At 38.0% G+C, this 17,995-nt stretch overlaps 3 protein-coding genes across 4 annotated transcripts; 2 read left to right on the top strand and 1 right to left on the bottom strand.

Annotated features, from left to right (window-relative positions):
- The first annotated feature begins 21 nt into the window (after positions 1-21).
- Positions 22-4,752, top strand: LOC110757903 (uncharacterized). The gene is made up of 11 exons (XM_021959656.2): positions 22-419; positions 733-1,826; positions 1,896-1,985; positions 2,128-2,592; positions 3,004-3,130; positions 3,215-3,367; positions 3,459-3,781; positions 3,859-3,952; positions 4,061-4,113; positions 4,196-4,280; positions 4,372-4,752. The coding sequence occupies exons 1-10, from the start codon at positions 194-196 to the stop codon at positions 4,262-4,264; spliced, it is 2,694 nt and encodes an 897-aa protein (XP_021815348.1). The 5' UTR covers positions 22-193; the 3' UTR covers positions 4,265-4,280; positions 4,372-4,752.
- A 2,602-nt stretch (positions 4,753-7,354) lies between these two features.
- Positions 7,355-8,257, top strand: HIS1-3 (histone H1-3). The gene is made up of 2 exons (XM_021960027.2): positions 7,355-7,590; positions 7,685-8,257. Exons 1-2 carry the CDS (start codon positions 7,414-7,416, stop codon positions 8,078-8,080), a joined length of 573 nt encoding a protein of 190 aa, XP_021815719.1. The 5' UTR covers positions 7,355-7,413; the 3' UTR covers positions 8,081-8,257.
- A 5,345-nt stretch (positions 8,258-13,602) lies between these two features.
- On the bottom strand, positions 13,603-17,649 carry LOC110757682 (NAC domain-containing protein 37-like). 2 transcript variants are annotated; one of them, XM_088244784.1, is made up of 4 exons: positions 17,358-17,649; positions 15,695-15,900; positions 15,033-15,308; positions 13,603-14,273 (listed from the first exon to the last, which is right to left on the bottom strand). In XM_088244784.1, exons 2-4 carry the CDS (start codon positions 15,858-15,860, stop codon positions 13,708-13,710), a joined length of 1,008 nt encoding a protein of 335 aa, XP_088100910.1. In that variant the 5' UTR covers positions 15,861-15,900; positions 17,358-17,649; the 3' UTR covers positions 13,603-13,707. The 2 variants fall into 2 exon arrangements, with proteins under 2 accessions (XP_088100910.1, XP_088100911.1); XM_088244785.1 differs by lacking the exon at positions 17,358-17,649 and adding an exon at positions 16,111-16,262.
- Between the last annotated feature and the right edge of the window lie 346 nt (positions 17,650-17,995).

Genomic DNA, 17,995 nt, shown 5'->3' with positions numbered 1-17,995 from the left:
TTGAAATTAGTAACAATTTATTTTCGCGAACTTTTCTTTAGCGCGTAGCTGCCTATAAACACCTCGACGGAAGCTTATTTGCTTCACAAAACTGAAAACTCCACCGCGCTCCGCCATTTCACAGTCAAATTCCCAAGCCCTAACTCCGTTTCTCTTGGTTGCTTAGGGTTTCTATCCGCTGCGTATAGTCAGCATGAGAACTCGCAATGCGGACACTCCGAAATCGGCGGCAGGCAAGAAAACGCCGCCGGCGAGGAAAACTGCCGCTAAAGCACAACCCGCGGCTTCTCAGTTGGACTTAGAAGTGGCCCCTCCTAAAACTGTCGAGACGAAACGCGTCTCTGCTGCTGACAGAGCTAAGCAGGTCAAGAAGACGGAGACTGCACCCCCTACTGCTTCAAACTCTCAAAAATCATCAGGTAGCTATTGAATTAGTTATCTGTTGATTTGTTTCGAACTTCTAATAATTTGTTTGATTGAGTTAGGGTTTAGCCTCTGAAGTTATGACTGCTGCTGCATATAGAAAATGAAATTTGGTACTTAGTGAAATTAAGAACAGTACAGGTACTGGAGTGTAGATATCATATACCTTTATTACCAATTAAGTTGAAGATGTTGTGAATAAGTCAGTTTTGAATCGATATGCTTGATTTTTTTTATTGATGGCATGGTGTTTGTTAGTTATTCACTTTTTTTTTTTTGTTTAAATTTTTACCTGTGGGTTACTCGTAGTTGAGGAGGCTGAGGCATCAGCTGGTACTGCCAAGGTGACACCAGCCGCTAAAGTTGGTGTAGTGAAGAAATTAGTTGCGAAAAAATCGCCTGGGAAAGCTAATACACCGGCATCAGCTAAATCTGTTTCATCACATACACGGAAATCGGGGGGTTCGGTGAAGGCAAAAGTAGATGCGTTAAACAAGGAGAAAGTGGCAGATATCAAGGATGTGGAGTTCACAAAGAAGAATCCCATTTTTGAGAATGATGGAAAGTCTGAAAAGGAGGAAAGCCATGTGGAATTTGAAGTATGCACTGTTGAGAATGTCGGAGAGCCTTCAAGGAAGGAAGAATCAGCTGTTGGAGGTCAAGAACCAGCTGTTGAGAATGTTGAACAGCCAACACACAAACAAAGCGCCAAGGAAGTAGAACCAGATCCTAATGAAAATGAAGAGGATCCTATTGAGGAAGAGGATCCTGTTGAGGAGGAGGATCCTGTTGAGGAGGTGGATCCTATCAAGGAAGATGATCCAGTTGAGGCAGAAAAGTCTGTTGTTGGGGAGGTTGGAAAGTCTTCTGAGAATGAACCATATTGTGATGTAAAAGAGGGAGTGGCAGTGAAAGGAGATCAGGAGGAGCCAATGGATAATGGTGATGAAGAGGAGACCCGTGTTGAGGCTGATAACAAGGTAGAAAATGTCAAAGAGGGGTTACAAGGAGAAGATATTGAGGGTGTAAAAGACGTGTATGATGGTGATGAGCAGATGGACGAGTATGGTGAGAAAGTGGATCTTGGAGAACATGGAGAGGAGGAACTTCCAGAGGATGATGCAGAGGATCCTGCAGAAGAAACTGAGACATTGGAGGATAAACAATTAACAGCCATTGCAAATGAGCGCAAGATGAAGAAAGAACGAGAAATTTTTCTTGGGGGGCTTGATCGGGATGCTGTGGAGGAAGATGTGAGAAGGGTCTTTGAGAGGATTGGAGGGATAGTTGAAGTTAGGTTACACAAGAATACTTCAACTAATAAGAACAAGGGTTATGCATTTGTGGAGTTCGAAAATAAGGAGCTTGCAAGGCGTGCTTTGTCTGAAATGAAAAACCCTGTTGTATGGATTTTTCATTGTCTTTCCTGTTTCATATTCTTATAATCTTCATTCTAATTAACCATTCTGCAGATTCGAGGGAAGCGATGTGGGACAGCACCGAGTGAGGACAACGACACATTGTTCTTGGGTAATATCTGCAATACATGGACAAAGGAAGCTGTAAGTGTCATTCAGTACTAATTTAGATAACCAGATAAGTAAAAAGGTAACAGAAAGGGATAAAGTTATAAGTATCTTTAAATTTGTATATATGCTTCTCAGGATTGTTCACTCTTTCCTTTATCATAATATGGGATGACAGATTAAACAAAAATTGAAGGATTATGGTGTTGAAGGTGTTGAGAACATAAATCTTGTCCCTGATGTTCAACATGATGGGTTGAGCCGAGGTTTTGCATTTGTTGAATTCTCTTGTCATGGTGATGCTATGCTTGCATACAAGAGGCTTCAACAGCCCGATGCTATATTTGGTCACCTTGAAAGAACAGCCAAAGTGGCTTTTGCCGAACCTCTACGTGAGCCTGACCCAGAGATCATGTCCCAAGTGAAGTCGGTATTTGTGGATGGCCTGCCACCTCATTGGGATGAGGACCAGGTTAGGGAGCAATTTAAATGCTATGGAGAAATCTTACGCATTGTTCTGGCCCGGAATATGTCTACAGCCAAGCGGAAAGATTTTGGATTTGTTGATTTCTCAACCCATGACTCTGCTGTGGCCTGTGTTGATGGTATAAATAATATAGAACTGGCAGATGGAAACTCAAAGGTATTCTTGTGTTTTTCTCTTTTGTATCTTCTCTATCTCTCTCTCTCTCTCTCTCTCTCTCTCTCTGGAAACAAGTGATCTCTCTCTCTCTGGAAACAAGTGATTAGGTTATGTGACACATTGGAAAAAAATAAACATTGATTTTTTAAGCTGGACTAGGCAAGGATAGGGATGTTCTTTAACTGCTTTACATAGATGCATGAATTCTTGTATACACATAGACGTGCATACCTTCCTACATGCATACACACACGCAAGAGATGAGTTTTTACTAGTTCCTGTTCTGATTGGCCATTGTTTTCTTCAGATGTGATTGCATGTACTGCATGGCACAGAATTATTAGTTGAATAACATACTTTCATTACCTGTTTTAATTTGGTACTTACTTATGTTGGTTTTTGTAATTCTAGTTAAAAGTGAAAGCAAGACTTTCAAATCCTTTGCCTAAAACTCAGGCTGTGAAGGGTGGAATGGCCGGTGGATTTCGAATTGGTGGTGATGGTGGTGGTGGTGGTAGTGGTATCTTTCCAAGATTCGGTAAGATATATGTTTATTTGTTTGGTTGAAGATTCATTTTGCTTTGCACATCATTTTCTTGTTCTTACTCTATATTGCTCACAGGGAGGGGTTTTGGTCGTGGTGGACATCATTTCAACCGTGCAAATTTCCAACGTGACAGACATTTCTATCCTGGTGGACAAGGACTAACTGGCAGTGTGGGTTTCCCAAATGAATATGACTTCGATTACCCATATGATGAGTTTCATGGACGAGGTTTCTATTGTGCTTATAATCATGTCTTGTAGTTTTTCAACTCCTACCCCCCCCAAAAAAAGTATCTTACTGATTTTGTTATGTTTCTCAGGGGGAAGAAGGGGCCCTTTCATGGGTGGTCATTATCCATCTGCTGGAGGTTCATCATCAAGACCCTACATAGATGGACCCTGGCATGGTGCCCCTGATAGAGGCTATGGTATGCATGTTCCTCCTAGAAGGCATCCATATTCTCCAGGACATTTTGACAGACTGCCAATGGGGGGTCATTTTGACAGACCGCCAATGGGGGGTCATTTTGATAGACCGCCAATGGGGGGTCATTTTGACAGACCGCCAATGGGGGGTCATTTTGATGAACCTCATTTTTATGATGATAACACACAAGGAATAAAACGTCCATTTCATATGAGAGTAAGCTTCCCTTGATAACATTTTGTTGTTATCTAAGCCTTTTATGCCCATCCTTATCATATATGTGCTACCTTTAGGACTATGATTATGATTACTTGGAGCCTAGTAGACGTCGCCCACGGTTGGATTATACTGATCCAACAGCTTCATTCCATGGAAACCATTATAGTGGTATGGATTTTATGCTCAGCATTCCTTTGTTTTTCCTCTCTTCTCCCGGGCTGTCCATATTGTTTACTTTTATGCCAGTTTACTCATTTAATTTGCTTTATCTTCTAGATACCTATGGAGCTGGCAGTAGTCTCTACTCGCATGATTATTATGGTCCTGAAGTAAGCAATTAATGCTTACGTGACTGTGACTTACTTTACATTTACATTAACATATGATGATGATATCAATTTCATTTTGCAGTATCATTCTGGTCCATATTCATCTTATTATGGGAGGAATCACTCATATAGAGGAGGCCACTACTTTTAGACTTGAGAACTTTTTGGTAATAGAAATGCTTTATGATTTTAAGTTATAATCTGTGATTGTGAATTCCGTATGCTAATGTTCTAATGGTTATTATTAATTGTGATCAGGTGGCCATGGATCTGCACGCAGGATGTAATTTATCAAAGATGGGCAAGTGGATTGCTGTTAGAAAGAAGTTGAATATTTCTTTCACCTCTCTGTCTTCATCCTACTTTTCCTCATTCTCCATCTATCTTCTTTACTTGTTAGTTGCCTGTGTAGTTAAATTTGGGTAGGATTTCCGAAGTTTTGATGTTTGTAGTTTAGGTAGTCTTTCAAGGACCCATGACTTAGAAACTTAGTAATTGTTTGTATGGCAGAGGTTGGAAAAGATTTACTCATCTTACCCTAGGAATGGACAACTCGATGAACTCTGTTATGGTTCTTTTGAAGCTAAGATGCTTGTTCAAGCCCTATCTATAAATAACGGCATGGGCCATTTGTTTGTTGATTACAGTTAATTTTGTGGTTTAGAGAAATCAAGTTCGGTGATTTGTTGGAGATAAAAGGTTTTCAGTTTAGGGTTTTTCCCTTTTCATGGAGATGGAAGGGATAAGAATAAACATGCTGATGGAGATGAACCTGAAGGTTTTTTTAATGGAGAGACAATATGCATGTATTATGGAGTTCTATTCGATCTAAATGAAATACTTGCATGATTATATGCTCAGAGGTTTTTCTATATTAGGGTAGGCTTCTATATGACATTCTCGTTTTTTGCTGATGGGTGAATGAGGTGGTGGTGTGTATGATGATATGTGGTCCTTTTTTCTTTATTGAAATGTAGCTCGGGTTCTCTACCTGTATTTGGCATGGATATAGTGCTTCATGAACATTGTTGCCATGTTTCATCAAACTGTTCTGCCAGAGGTCTAGTATAACTTAATGTTCAGTTTATCTTAGGGATAGATGCTGACGCCATTTGGAATAAAAAAATCAAGTAAATTTGTTTTGGTGTCTATCTGTGAGGAGCATAAGTGATTGATCAGGTCAAGTATGCCATATGGTGTCTAGTTATATTCAATTTCATAAAAGATTTATTTTGTGGGGGAACCCTGCGAGGAGCACAAGTGATTTATCAGGTTAGAGTTCATTGTTTCTCAGGTGACAACTAGTTATTGCTGAGTAGTTTTTAAGGTCCAACAATTGACTCTCTGTGATTCTCATCAAGATAATTTGGACTTTCAATGGTTGAATATTTTTGTTTTTCTCTGTAGTTCTAAGCTCTCTGTTGGCAAATGCTGGCCATTTATGATTTTTCTGAAAACTGAGGACAGGATACTGAATGTGTGTTATTTTGGTTCTCCATTGAAGGTACATTGTGTTTTGTCAGTCAGGTAGAAGCTCAGGATGTAATTCGTTTTAATGATCCGATACCTCTCAGTAGGGCCATATATTTTTAGGATCATTGTGATTGATTTAGCAAAATGTCGACCATTTATGACATTTCTGATAGAGGAGGAAAGGATCCTGAATCCACATTGTCCGCGTCTGTTCGTCAACAAAGGGATATTAGGTTAGGATGTAATTGGTCTTGACAAACTGAATACTTATCGGCAGAGGTTTATGCTATGACCGACCATTGTGATTGATTTGCCTTGCTTGTATTTACAAACCAAGTGTTCGACTGGTCAGCGTTCTTCCTTTTAAATTATCTGTTCATGCTGAACTGAGAGAATGAACATAGGATATACCCATGCCTCATTGCACGATGCATCCTCCGATTTTGATCCTTTTTAAGACGTAGCAGAGGCATGCATAACATAGGGAGTCTATTCCTAGATCATACACAGAGTTCCTAGTTTTGGGTTTATGTAGGCTACATAGTTTTTTTTTTCAATCGAGGAACACGGATAACGGCTGATGCTATATAAAAAGTCTGATGGGTATGATTTGTTTTTCTGTTGTGCACTTTCCTTCAGAGAATTGCCCCTTTTCTTTTCCCTCTTCATTTCTCTCTCCTTTCTTGTTTTGATTCTGAAGTTGTGCATGTTAAATTATGATCAGAATATTATAAAGTTCGTTTGTCTTGTCATTTAGCAAAACGTAGCTGTCATGTAAATCGCGTAAAAAAATAGTTGTCATGTAAAAACTTGAATGGCATATATATTTATAATTGTTGATTGGGATGTGAAAAATATCGGTGGACTTTGGGGTGCTCTGTCATACTTTTTTCACCATTGAAAATTCTAGAAGACAGTTACTTTGCATTAGACACAGGCAATTTCCCCAAAAATTGTAGGGTTCGGCGTGGGGCCCATTTTCGAATCTGATCCCCAAAGCGGATTGGGTGATTTCTGGGATTCAGAAAAACAAAAATTACAATTTTATATTGTAAAAGAAATACAATTAATTAACTCCATGATATTCTGCGAGCATTTTTACCATGTAAATCATGGGAAACAAATGTAATATTACTTTTTTCTTAAATAAAATACGAACATCACCAAAAATTTGAGCTATCAAGATAAGAATTTATCATGGAGGTTTCTGTTTTTATTTATTTTTCCTATTAATTTTAGTTGTTTTATTTAAAAGATAATTTCAATGGATAAGTGCCATCCCCACGTTTTCAATATCTCTGATTTTATATTTTCAATTTTAATTACAAAAAAGCTAAAATGACAAAACCAACAAAAACATATGTTTTTCTTTCTTCCCCTTATGAAAAAAGAGACTGTTAGTATTTCCTGCCTCAATATCCCCCTGAAATGCCAACCATTTTTCCTCCTTCAACCCACATTGGAACACACACCTTCTGTTCTTCAATCTTCTCAAAATTTCACTTCGAAATACAAACCACACCCGCAGAAAATCGCCGACAAGAACAAGAAGAAAACACAGACTCACACACTCTTTCCCACCAGAATCAAACTCGATAAGAAAACCAAAGCCACGCTGGAAATCCGACATCCCACTTTCTCTCCACGTGTACGTTCCAGATCTTTCATCTGCTCAACTTGTCAATCCGGAACACATCAAATCAACCAATCACAACCCAGAACGTCTTAGCCACAGATCCCTCCCTCCATATAAATACCAATAGGTTCAGTTTCTAGTGGCGTCAGTCTGTCAGTGCTAATTTTCTATTTTTAGAACAAAAAAACGTGATGTCGGCCACAGAAGAAGTTCAGGCTCCGGCCGTCGAGGCCCCGCCGGCGGTGGAGGCTCCAGCGACGGAGGAGCCCAAGAAAGAAGAAAAGCCGGTCAAAGAGAGAAAGACGAGAACCCCAAAGGAGAAGAAGCCTAAAGAGCCCAAAACCGCTGCTCATCCTCCATACTTTCAGGTACTTGATTTCGGGGTTTTCAGATCGCGGTTTCTTTCTTTTCCTAATTTCTGTTTCTGGGTTTTTCTTAAATATTTGTGAAATTTGTGCACAGATGATAAAGGAGGCACTGTTGGCTCTGAACGAGAAGAGCGGGTCGAGTCCGTACGCCATAGCCAAGTACATGGAGGAGAAGCACAAGGCGGTGCTTCCTTCCAACTTCAAGAAGACCCTGGCTCTGCAACTGAAGAACTCTGCCGCGAGAGGCAAGCTGATCAAGATCAGGGCCTCGTACAAGCTCTCCGAGGCAGGCAAGAAGGACCAAACCACAGGCAAAACCAAGGCTTCAACAAAACCCAAAACGGAGAAAAATACCAAAACGACCGCTCCTGCTCCGAAGGCGACTAAGAAGCCTGCGAAGAAGAACAAGAAGTCCACGGCTTCTAAGCCTAAGCAGCCCAAGTCCATCAAGAGCCCAGCTGCTAAGAAACCCAAGAAGGCTGTTGCTTGAAGTGAAACATGTGAAAAAGTTGTATAGAAGTTGAGAGCGATGATGAATTAGTAATAATTAAGTTGAAAGAAGTTGGGTTGTGTGTGTTGATGTTAGGAGTTAGCAGGTGCTAAGTTTTTGTTGTGAATATGTAATCTTATGTTGGAATGGAATGGAATGGAACTGACTTTGTGCTAATTTGCTGGGTTTGCTTCTCTCTCTCTCTAAACCCTTGGCATAACAGAACACAATCATCTCATAAGAGGTTCCGTTTGGTTGCAATGTTATGCTAGCTGGATCATAGATTTGGTTCATCTATGAAATCGGTATGCCAAATGGGTCCTCAGGAGAAAGCCAAATTGGTGTTGCCTTAGCAACTCATGCCACTGGTCTCTGCACCCTGTAAATTATGAAGCTGCTATTAGCTTGTAGAACTTTCCTATTTCTAAGTGTTTTCTCATAGGGAATTTCCAAACTTTATTTATGTCTTTACTTTTGGTCACAAGTTATCTATAACACAATAAGCACGAGCTTTTATGGGTCAGCATAGATGAACTTCTTCTCACTCTTAAAATAAGTAACTTCTAGTAGGTCCTAAATTAATTGCATGTCGAGAGCTCAATCTGAAAAAACCCTAGTTCCTCTCTCCCAAAACACTCCTAAAGCCGTTTTGACTTGAGGGGAGGAAATCACTGTTCTTCCTTTCCTCTCCCCTCTCCTCTCCTCTTCTTCCCTCTCTTCTTCTCTCATTTTCATAGACAAATTGTTTTCCGTGTTTGTCTTCATTTTATGATTTTTCCTCTAACTATCACAGGCGGCTGCGTCTTGGTGTCGAATCTTCACCTGCATTTCGGCGTCAGATCTCCACTATCATCTCTTTTGCGGTTTCGTTATGTTTGGAATAAGTCACAGAGACTCTTTGGGTTCTCTGTATAGTTTTCACCTCTTATTTTATGAGAGCTTTTTACATCTCCTTTGTGAGAGCTTTTCACATTTCATTTGTAAGAGCTTTTCATCTCTCCTTTGAGAGAGTTTTATTTGTATTGTTATGGTTTGTTTTTTCAAGCTTGATCTCTTTTTGATTATTATGAGTTTGCAATCTTAGATGGGATGCCTATGCCATAATTTCTTCGATCCTGCGTGATCGTTAGTGGAGGTGCACTAGATTGTCTTAATTTTGATATTAAACCTCTCCGTTATTGTAATGGCCCTTTGTGACTAATGACTAGTGACTTTTTTAGTTGAATTATGAATGTAATCTTATAATTCCTAAATAAAAAAAAGAGGTTTGTCCTAAATTTGCATTCTTAGAATCAAAGTTGAATGCATGGGTTAGCTGCAATGAGTTAAAGCCTAGTCCACATTCCTTACATTGTAAAACTAAGCCCATCAATCATTTCCACCCTGCTCACAACCAACCTCTCCAACCTCTTCACATGATTTGGAGCCCAAATGTAAAAGATTTTTGTTAGCATATACAATCACAATGGATAAGCTACAAAGGATATAAAGCATAGCAGGGAGTGGCAAACAGTACGAATCACTTTTTCCATCACCATGTTGAATCATTTTGAGAAAAAGTCTGGCTACTCAATAAAAATTGATCTAACACCGGCTGCAAATGCTTTCCTGGCATTAATTCTGGCTGGTTTTACCCAATTAGATAACTAGGATTGCTACTTTTTTTGGCCGTAGTCTATGCTCTACGTAGGTTTCCATAGTCAAGTACTAGGGTTCGGTTGACGGGCACGCAATCCTGTTGAACGGTGAGGATGTAACTAGAAAATCAAAGAATAAAAATTAATTAATGTGTTGTGACTAGTCAAAACAAATCTCAAAAAAAATAAAATTGATCTCAATTCATGTGATAATGTTTCTTTTGTTTTCAAATTAGAAAAGTTATATCGTCAGTGTGAATGAAACATCATAAGACGAGAGTGTAGTCATTTCACGTCGTTTGACTAATTAGAATATAAGATAAAATCATATGTCCATTTCACATTGAATTGAAATGTTCATTCTCTTTTTTTTTTTTTGGAACGAATCTGATTTCATTAGAAACCCCAAAAGGAGCAGAAACAAAACAACAAAGCTTAAAACGATGCAACATATACAGAAGCAACTAAAGCTCAAAGGCAAGGCTAGACAGAGAGCTCCTACCTAGACCGGACAAAAGCCATACATTAACGTGGAGGGGATATCGATGGTAGGCCATCAGAAACCAGGTACATGGTGCTACTCAATTTGGTTTGTGAAATATTATATCGACATGGCATCTCTCTGTGATGAATTTGGAATATGATCATCCCAACCCAATTGATTGTTATATTCACAAGGCTGGCTTGCATTTGCTGGTGGTGCCATCATAATTCATAGGTATCATTGTTGTCCAAAAGGCAGCTTGTTTTTGGTCAACCACTATACTATAATTGCTTTTATCTTCATCCATCATCTTTCTCACCCTCTGTCTCTTCCACTTTCAAAAGCTAGCTAGCTTAGCGCTATAGCTTAAGACCACTTTCTGGCCATAAGCAACTTAATCAGCTGATTAATTAGCATATAATATGTGCTTTTGGCTTTTGGCTTTTGGCTTTTGAAAAATGGAGATTATTATTTATATATTCAAGAAGAATCAACATGGTTTTCACTGCACTCATTTGATGGAACGTGGTGGATGTTTCCAACAGCTCACGGTCATGGGGCTGCTCTGAATGTCACATTTCTGCAACGGGGTCGGCAAAAGGTAACCATTTTTGCTATAAACTACATAGTAAATTGGAAACCCAATATGCCACGTGGCTCAAATCGGTGAAGCAAATCATGTTTCAACTGGATTTAGAAGTAACTCATCATGATTAGGAGGCCCTATCTTGTACAACTCACTTGGCGTTGTCAAATACTGGTTGAACGGTTGCAGACAAACACTATATAAAATTATCTCTCAGAGGACAACAACAGGATAAGGTTTGGAGTTGTTCCAAAAGGGCTTTTAGGGTTTTATTCAAGTCAGTGATAGTTATACTTTATAGTTCCATAAAGAAAAACACTAAAAAATTTAAGACAATGTGGCGTAAGAAACACTCTATTGAACGCATTGGCATCATATACGTACTATTTTGACAAACTATTAGCGCTCAAAAGATTCTAATCGAACTCAAGTACGAGAGATGAATACACAGTACACTACCATGTCTAACTGGCGTAACAAACACATCTGCTAAAGAATTTAATTTAATTATATGAATAACTTTCTGGATAATCAAATCATTCCTAATTAGATCGCATAATAATTAATATTTACATGCTAAAATTTGGCATGTTTCTAGTGGCCATTGCACCAAACTTTGTGGAAAGGTGCTTTTATGCATAAGGTGCATCTGGATCCCACACATAAAAACCTGTTATCCGAAGTGAAATTAATTGGCCCCTTTCTCACAAGATTTGGTGCAATTGCCGGCTAACACACATGATGCGATTGATCATGAACCGCGTTAACACATTTGACCTTAATTTTTGTAGCCCGGCGTTAATAATTTGAGTGCAACATGTAGACAGTGGATCATGCTTGTAAAGTTTTCCGGTTTAATGCCTTTACAAATTACATTGATTGACGATTAATTAGCTATAGTTAAAAGTGAAACACATTTTTGCTCTAGTCCCATTAATTACATGCAAAAGAGAAAAGCACTTGCTTCTAATTATGCACGACACTAAGGTCAAGCTGAAGTTTATTAGACTAGGTCCACACATTAGTGAGAATGACTTGTTTAAGTGAGTAGGGTCGACTATGTTAAGGAAAATATTATTGTCTCGTTCGTTTGAGAGTACCTAGGAATTCTTACTTTCATATACTAATCACAATTTGATATGTGTGCAGAAATCAAACATATTATCCTTGTGTTAATACACGCTTGGATAATATGTGTGTGACACGTATGACTAGTTAGATAATTTCTGATGTGACAAAATTCAAATACTTCAAAAATGGTCCACATTGCATGAAAAAGCCACGTCACAAAGTTTGATTAATTTGTTCGACCAACCTCTAATATATTTAATGCCATTGGGTTGTCGTCCAATATCGAAAAGTGTTTGTTTGAATCTTCTTCATAAATTGGTAGGGTGTCGGTGTGGCTATATAAATATTCTCCACTTAAATAGAAGTATTTAGGAATTCTTCAAATAATTATATGAGAGGCGAGCAATCGCTGTGCATGTGAAGGGGAGCTGAAAAAACAAAAACTGAATGAGGACAAAGCATGCCCAGCAGGTACCACGTTGCACAGCGCATGCTGGACAGTGAACAAGCCTTTTGGGACCCACCAAACCCACACCAGAGCGTCTCTCTCCAAGTGAGATGCCTGCCGCCATGCTTACCATGCTCACCATATATTAATCTTAATTAAGCTCTCTCCAATTAATACTCATAAATATATCTACGTGTGTTTTATTTATTTATTTATGATTACTACTACTACTTATTAATTTCCCAATTTCAATTGTTTAACGAGTTTTCACCCAAATAATGACTGACTGCATGTTTCGAACTGAAAATTAGTTTACATTTTTAAAAGAAAAAAAACGTACGTACATTTTGCTGGGATTTGAAACATATTTTCATTGCTATCATCACTGAGATGCTTACAATCTCATGCGTCGACGACACTCAACAAATGGAGTATTTTGTGAAACACACACACATACATATATATATATATATATATGAACATAAAATCTTTGTTTTGTTATAATAATATCAGACACATTATCGATAATAAGCGATAATCTAAACTATAAAGAGGAGGAAAGTACGATCCATTACATAACCACACTACATATGCATGAAATATGACAATATGATATGTTTACTATATGTAAATGTGAAAGAAATTAACAATGATCAAATTAAGATTTCATTTACAAAGAAGGTATGGAGAAATAAATAATTAATAATATATAAATACGGTTGAGGGGAGATTTGAATATGTTCGCTTTTATTTTGGTTGACATTTGAGTTTCGTGACCAGATAATATATTGGTGTACAAATCATAACAAGACAGTAATTTGAGTGGAGTGGTTTGGAAATAATGTTCAGCAATTTGAATTGATGAGTTGAGATCTCAATGAGCCAATTTTCTTGTATGTCGTGGACTAATTTTGTTGGTATAATATCTTGATATACGTTTTGGTATATAAGCATATTGTACATTTGGAGAATTAGACTGGTTTTCTATAGTGATTGAAACACTAGTTTCAATAACCAAATTGGGTGTTAGTTGGATTGGTTCAGGTTTTTGGTATGCTCCTAAATGATTTGGGATTCAAGTCCCCATGCATGTCACCCATGTATATGAGTCTCCCAGGTTCTAATTTTGACAACAACAAAAAACACTATTTCAATATTAATTTTTTTGTTATTATTCTTATGGGTATATCACTAATTGTACAAATTAAGATATACATGCATGGAACTTTGTGTCTCTGTGTGTGGAAGAGAGAGAGAGAGAGAGAGAGAAATACACTCACAACCATATTTTTACAAAAATATATGTCTCAGGGCTCGATTCAATCAACCCTTATAACATTTATAATACCTACTTACCAATAAAAATTAATTAGCTTCCTCCATTATTGCAGTACGTCTTAATTATTTTTCAAATATGCATATCCCAATATCACCATCAGGACTGGAATTTAGGAACCCATTCAACTTGTTCCCCTGGTCATCATCCCTACCACTACTCTGCAATAACAACAATGCCATCTCTGAATCATCATGTGCCCCAAAGCTCGACTCTCCATCACCTTCATATCTCTCTTCCTGACTCAACTGAGATGCCACAAACTTGTCCAAGGCCCTCCAGTCAGTCACCTTCTTGGGCTCGTCTTCCACTTCAGTATTGTTCTCCGATATCAGAGACATTGAGCTCGGCCTCTTTGATATCAATGGCAGAGATGGGCTCTCTAGCTGAGGCAGCTGCACAAAATGATCAGAGTGCATGAAGTTCAAACTGTCAGCTTCTGTCTCTTGCTTGCACATGAAATTCTGGGCTAAAAAGCTTGGAGGCTGCCTCGAGATCATATATTCTGTTGGATCAACGACAGAACTGACACCGTTGAGTTCGTCGTAGAAGTAGCTTGAGTCCCACCCTTCAATGCCTTTGTTTTGGCTACTGGTTCTCTTCTTGAATGCTCTGCATACCACCCATCCTTCTTCCTGAAATAAATAAATTAAATTACTTTCCATTTTGTTTTTCTAATCATGTTGTTGTGGAAAAGAGGTTGGGAATGTTTCTTGAGGGGAAAAGTGAATGTTTTTCCTTTTGACCTTTGTACATAGACATGCATTTTCTTTAAGTAGCTTTTGGAGTTTTCTTTCTGTTTGGTAAAGAGAGTCGTAGCTTGATGTCAATCTAAAGGCCATGCAACAGAAATGGAACTTTGCTTTTTGACAAACTCAAGGAGGAGAAAGCCACACCAGAAAATGAATGGGCAGAAAGCAAATTAATACATGCTTTTAAAAGCTTTAACTTTTGACTTTCATGTGTTGGTGGGAGTGAGACTGCACATATATATATTAGTGGTCTACGACTTACGCATGCAAATTACATGAGATGGTTCCATTGCCTTTTATAAAACTACAGTACTCACACAATATTAAGTTTCTCTTTTTTTTAAACCATGTTTGTGAGAGGCTACTATCTGATGTTGTACGCTCGAGCATGGAGAGAGAGAAAGTGTTGCCATAAACCTTTTTGTTTAGCAAGTGATGGTAACTGATGCCAAACTCCAATCTATAAGAAATTCTGAATCAGCTATAGCCTACGTATATTAGGTCAACAAGTGCTGTTTCAAACCCATGCCATGTTGACCATAGCTTCTCTCTACCGTTAATATACTCAGTGCCGGTTTGTGTGTGTGTGTGTGTGAGAGAGAGAGAGAGAGAGAGAGAGAGAGAGAAGATGAGATTACTTGCCTGTGGAGGTCCATTCTCCTCGGATTCAAGTCTGTATTCGTGCATAATCCAATCGGTCTTCTGTCCATTTGGAGCCCTTCCTTTGTAGAAAACAAGGGTTTTCCTCATCCCAATCAGTTTTGTCTTGTCGTATACTGATTTGTCTCGACCCGTTGCTTTCCAAAACCCCGCCATGGTGGCTCTGTTGGTCCTTGTCCCAGTCGGATACTTCTTGTCTTTGTGGCTGAAGAAGTACCACTCGTTCTGCTCTTCATACCCGATCCGGCATCTCTCTGCCCATTCATGTCAATCAATCAATCAATCGGATCAAGATTCATGTTAATTATACAAACCAAATACTATATTAACTAGATATTTAAAAAAAATCGATCCAATAATGTACCAGTATCGTAGATTGATACCCTTATTACCGTATTAGATGTACATGTGCTAGAAGAATATGTTCAACCCAATAATGCAACTATTTATGTTGGTATATAAGATAAATTATTGATAGAAACGAACCCAAAAGAAATAAAAATAAAAATAAAACAAAGATTAAGTGATTAACAAACACATACGCATCCATATATTTCATGAGCAAGCATAAACCCTAGGGAATAATTAAGCATGATGGATCCAGCTGAAGAAATGCTCCTTATATATAATTAGTACATACCTTGAAGGTCCCATGGTTCGATTCTGTAGAGATCAATGTCTCTGATGACATCAAGATCGATCTTCTGGGAGGCAACTTTCTTCCTGAGATAGTAGCCGACGAGCTCTTCATCAGTTGGATGAAATCGGAAACCTGGTGGGACAGTGGACTCGATTGACTCCATCATGGCGCAGCTGGTTGGTTTGCTTGTGGTGCCCTTGCTTGTACTGCATCAAATTCATCAACACACCCCCATTAGTGCCCACCACCACACCAACTTATATATACAGAGAAAATGAAAACTTGGGAAGAAAAAAAAAGGAAGAAAGGTGAAAAAAGGCAGTAGATAACATTAAAATGTTAAAAAGTAGAAGAAAAAAAGGGAAAATTAAAATTAAGAATATTGTAAGTTAAAAGGAATAATGAAGAGCCTATACATGATGAATTAAAAAGGTGACAAGTGTTATCAGAGATAATCATCAGCTCATTTGGTGGTGAGCAACCCCCACCATCACCATTTTTGGTTTTATATAGGAGAGGGAACTATAATAAGCGCGTGGGACTTAATTATATATATCTCTCTCTCAGAGACTAATCAGAGACAATTAATAAGTAATTAATTAAATTAATTACTTTTTGTCCCAAGGGTGAAATAAGGAATAGAACAAGAGAATCATGAGAGTTTGGTTTTGATAAAAACTAAGAGGAAATTGGAGCTTGCTAATTTGTGCAGACGGGGGGGAAGAGGGACTCAAGAAACGGACAACCAGAGGTTTGTGCTAATGATGTTGTCTTGTGTTGGTGAATGGTGGAAATGATGCATCAAGAACGGGGTTTCTATTTTAATACAATTATTTATTTATAATAATTAACTACTAGTAAAGTAGACTCATTGTATTTTATATATTATGGGGAAAAAAATGAATACAAGGGTTGAAATTGAGAATTACAAAGGGAGATCAGTCAGGGGTGGATGACGTGATCACAGAATAAGCATGCGTTTGTCTCGAAAGAGGAAAGGGTTTTTGGAAGCAAAAAGATGGAAGACGACAGCGTTTGATTGGATCAAGCCTGCTAAGAGAAAAGGATAAGAAAGAAAAAGAGAAAAACAACTGTGCTCTCTCTCTCTCTGCAAAGACGGGGGGCACTGAACTACTTGTCTGCTTGTCGAGAATTTCAATGGCACAAATCTGACCTCTCTTTTTCTTTGCTAGCTAGAGTACTGCTGCGTGCCATACAAAAGAAGAAGAACAAACAAACAAACAAACATGCATGCATTTAAACCATCATATCATCAAACTCATCCTAATTTAGCTAATCCATGTGTTTAATTAATCTCCAGGTTTTTTCTTTCTCTTGTCTGGGAAATTATAATGACAAACAGTTTGTGACAGGATATATATATATATATATATATATATATATATATATATATTTGGGATGCAAAATATATGCAGGTGGATGAGAGGGAGAGAGACCTTGTGTTGCATATATAGCTCCTCCATCGTCGTCTTAATTACCAAGAACAGACACAGAAGATCAGATTTGTTCCTTAAACTAAAGTATTATATTAGCTAGTTTGGTGGGAATGAATGACTAATGAGACGTGTTTTTCTATGGTAAGGAATTTTCCATGCAAACATAAAAACAACTTAATTTGATTAAATAGTTAATTAAAAATTACCTGATCAACGGCGTTGGTGTAATTACTCGTTAAAGACAGAAAGCAATGAAGAAGAAGAAGACAAACTGAAGACGAACAACAACAACCACAGAAGAAAATGAGACGAAATTGAAGAGATAGAGTTAAGAAAATTCCGTTAAGAGGGAGAGAGATGAAGAGAATATAAAAGGGAAGGAAGGAAGGAGAGCTAAGACAAGAGAGAGGGAGGACCGCTCGATTGCGCATGGGTTGATGGTTGTCCCCAGCAGCTGACGTCACTCTCACTCCCCCATAGCTTCCTACAGAAACTCCCTTTTTCTTCTTTGCTTTCCGTCCATTTTCTCTTCTCACCATCACCGTATATAATATTTTATTTACAACTTTCTTGCTTTCTTTCTTTCTTTCCAAGTTTAAAAAGGGAACTTCCTTTGTTCAATTTCTTCTAGATATTATCAACTTTTTTTATATTCTTCTTTTACAATATTTTTAGGACATCTTCAAGTTTAAACTACCCTTTTTTCTTTTTGTTTAAGTTTTTAATTTTTATTTTATTTTTATACAAGAGATATTGGAGAAGGAGGGAGAAGGAGGAAATCGAATATAAGACCTTAAATCCAATAATAAATGCTCTTAATCAACTGAACTACGAGTCCCTTACT

This window comes from Prunus avium, chromosome 7 (assembly GCF_965620075.1).
Source record: "Prunus avium chromosome 7, drPruAviu1.hap1.1, whole genome shotgun sequence".
In the NCBI taxonomy this organism is placed as follows: domain Eukaryota; kingdom Viridiplantae; phylum Streptophyta; class Magnoliopsida; order Rosales; family Rosaceae; genus Prunus; species Prunus avium.
Note: the sequence above shows the minus strand (reverse complement) of the source record. Positions and strands in the feature narration are given on the sequence as shown.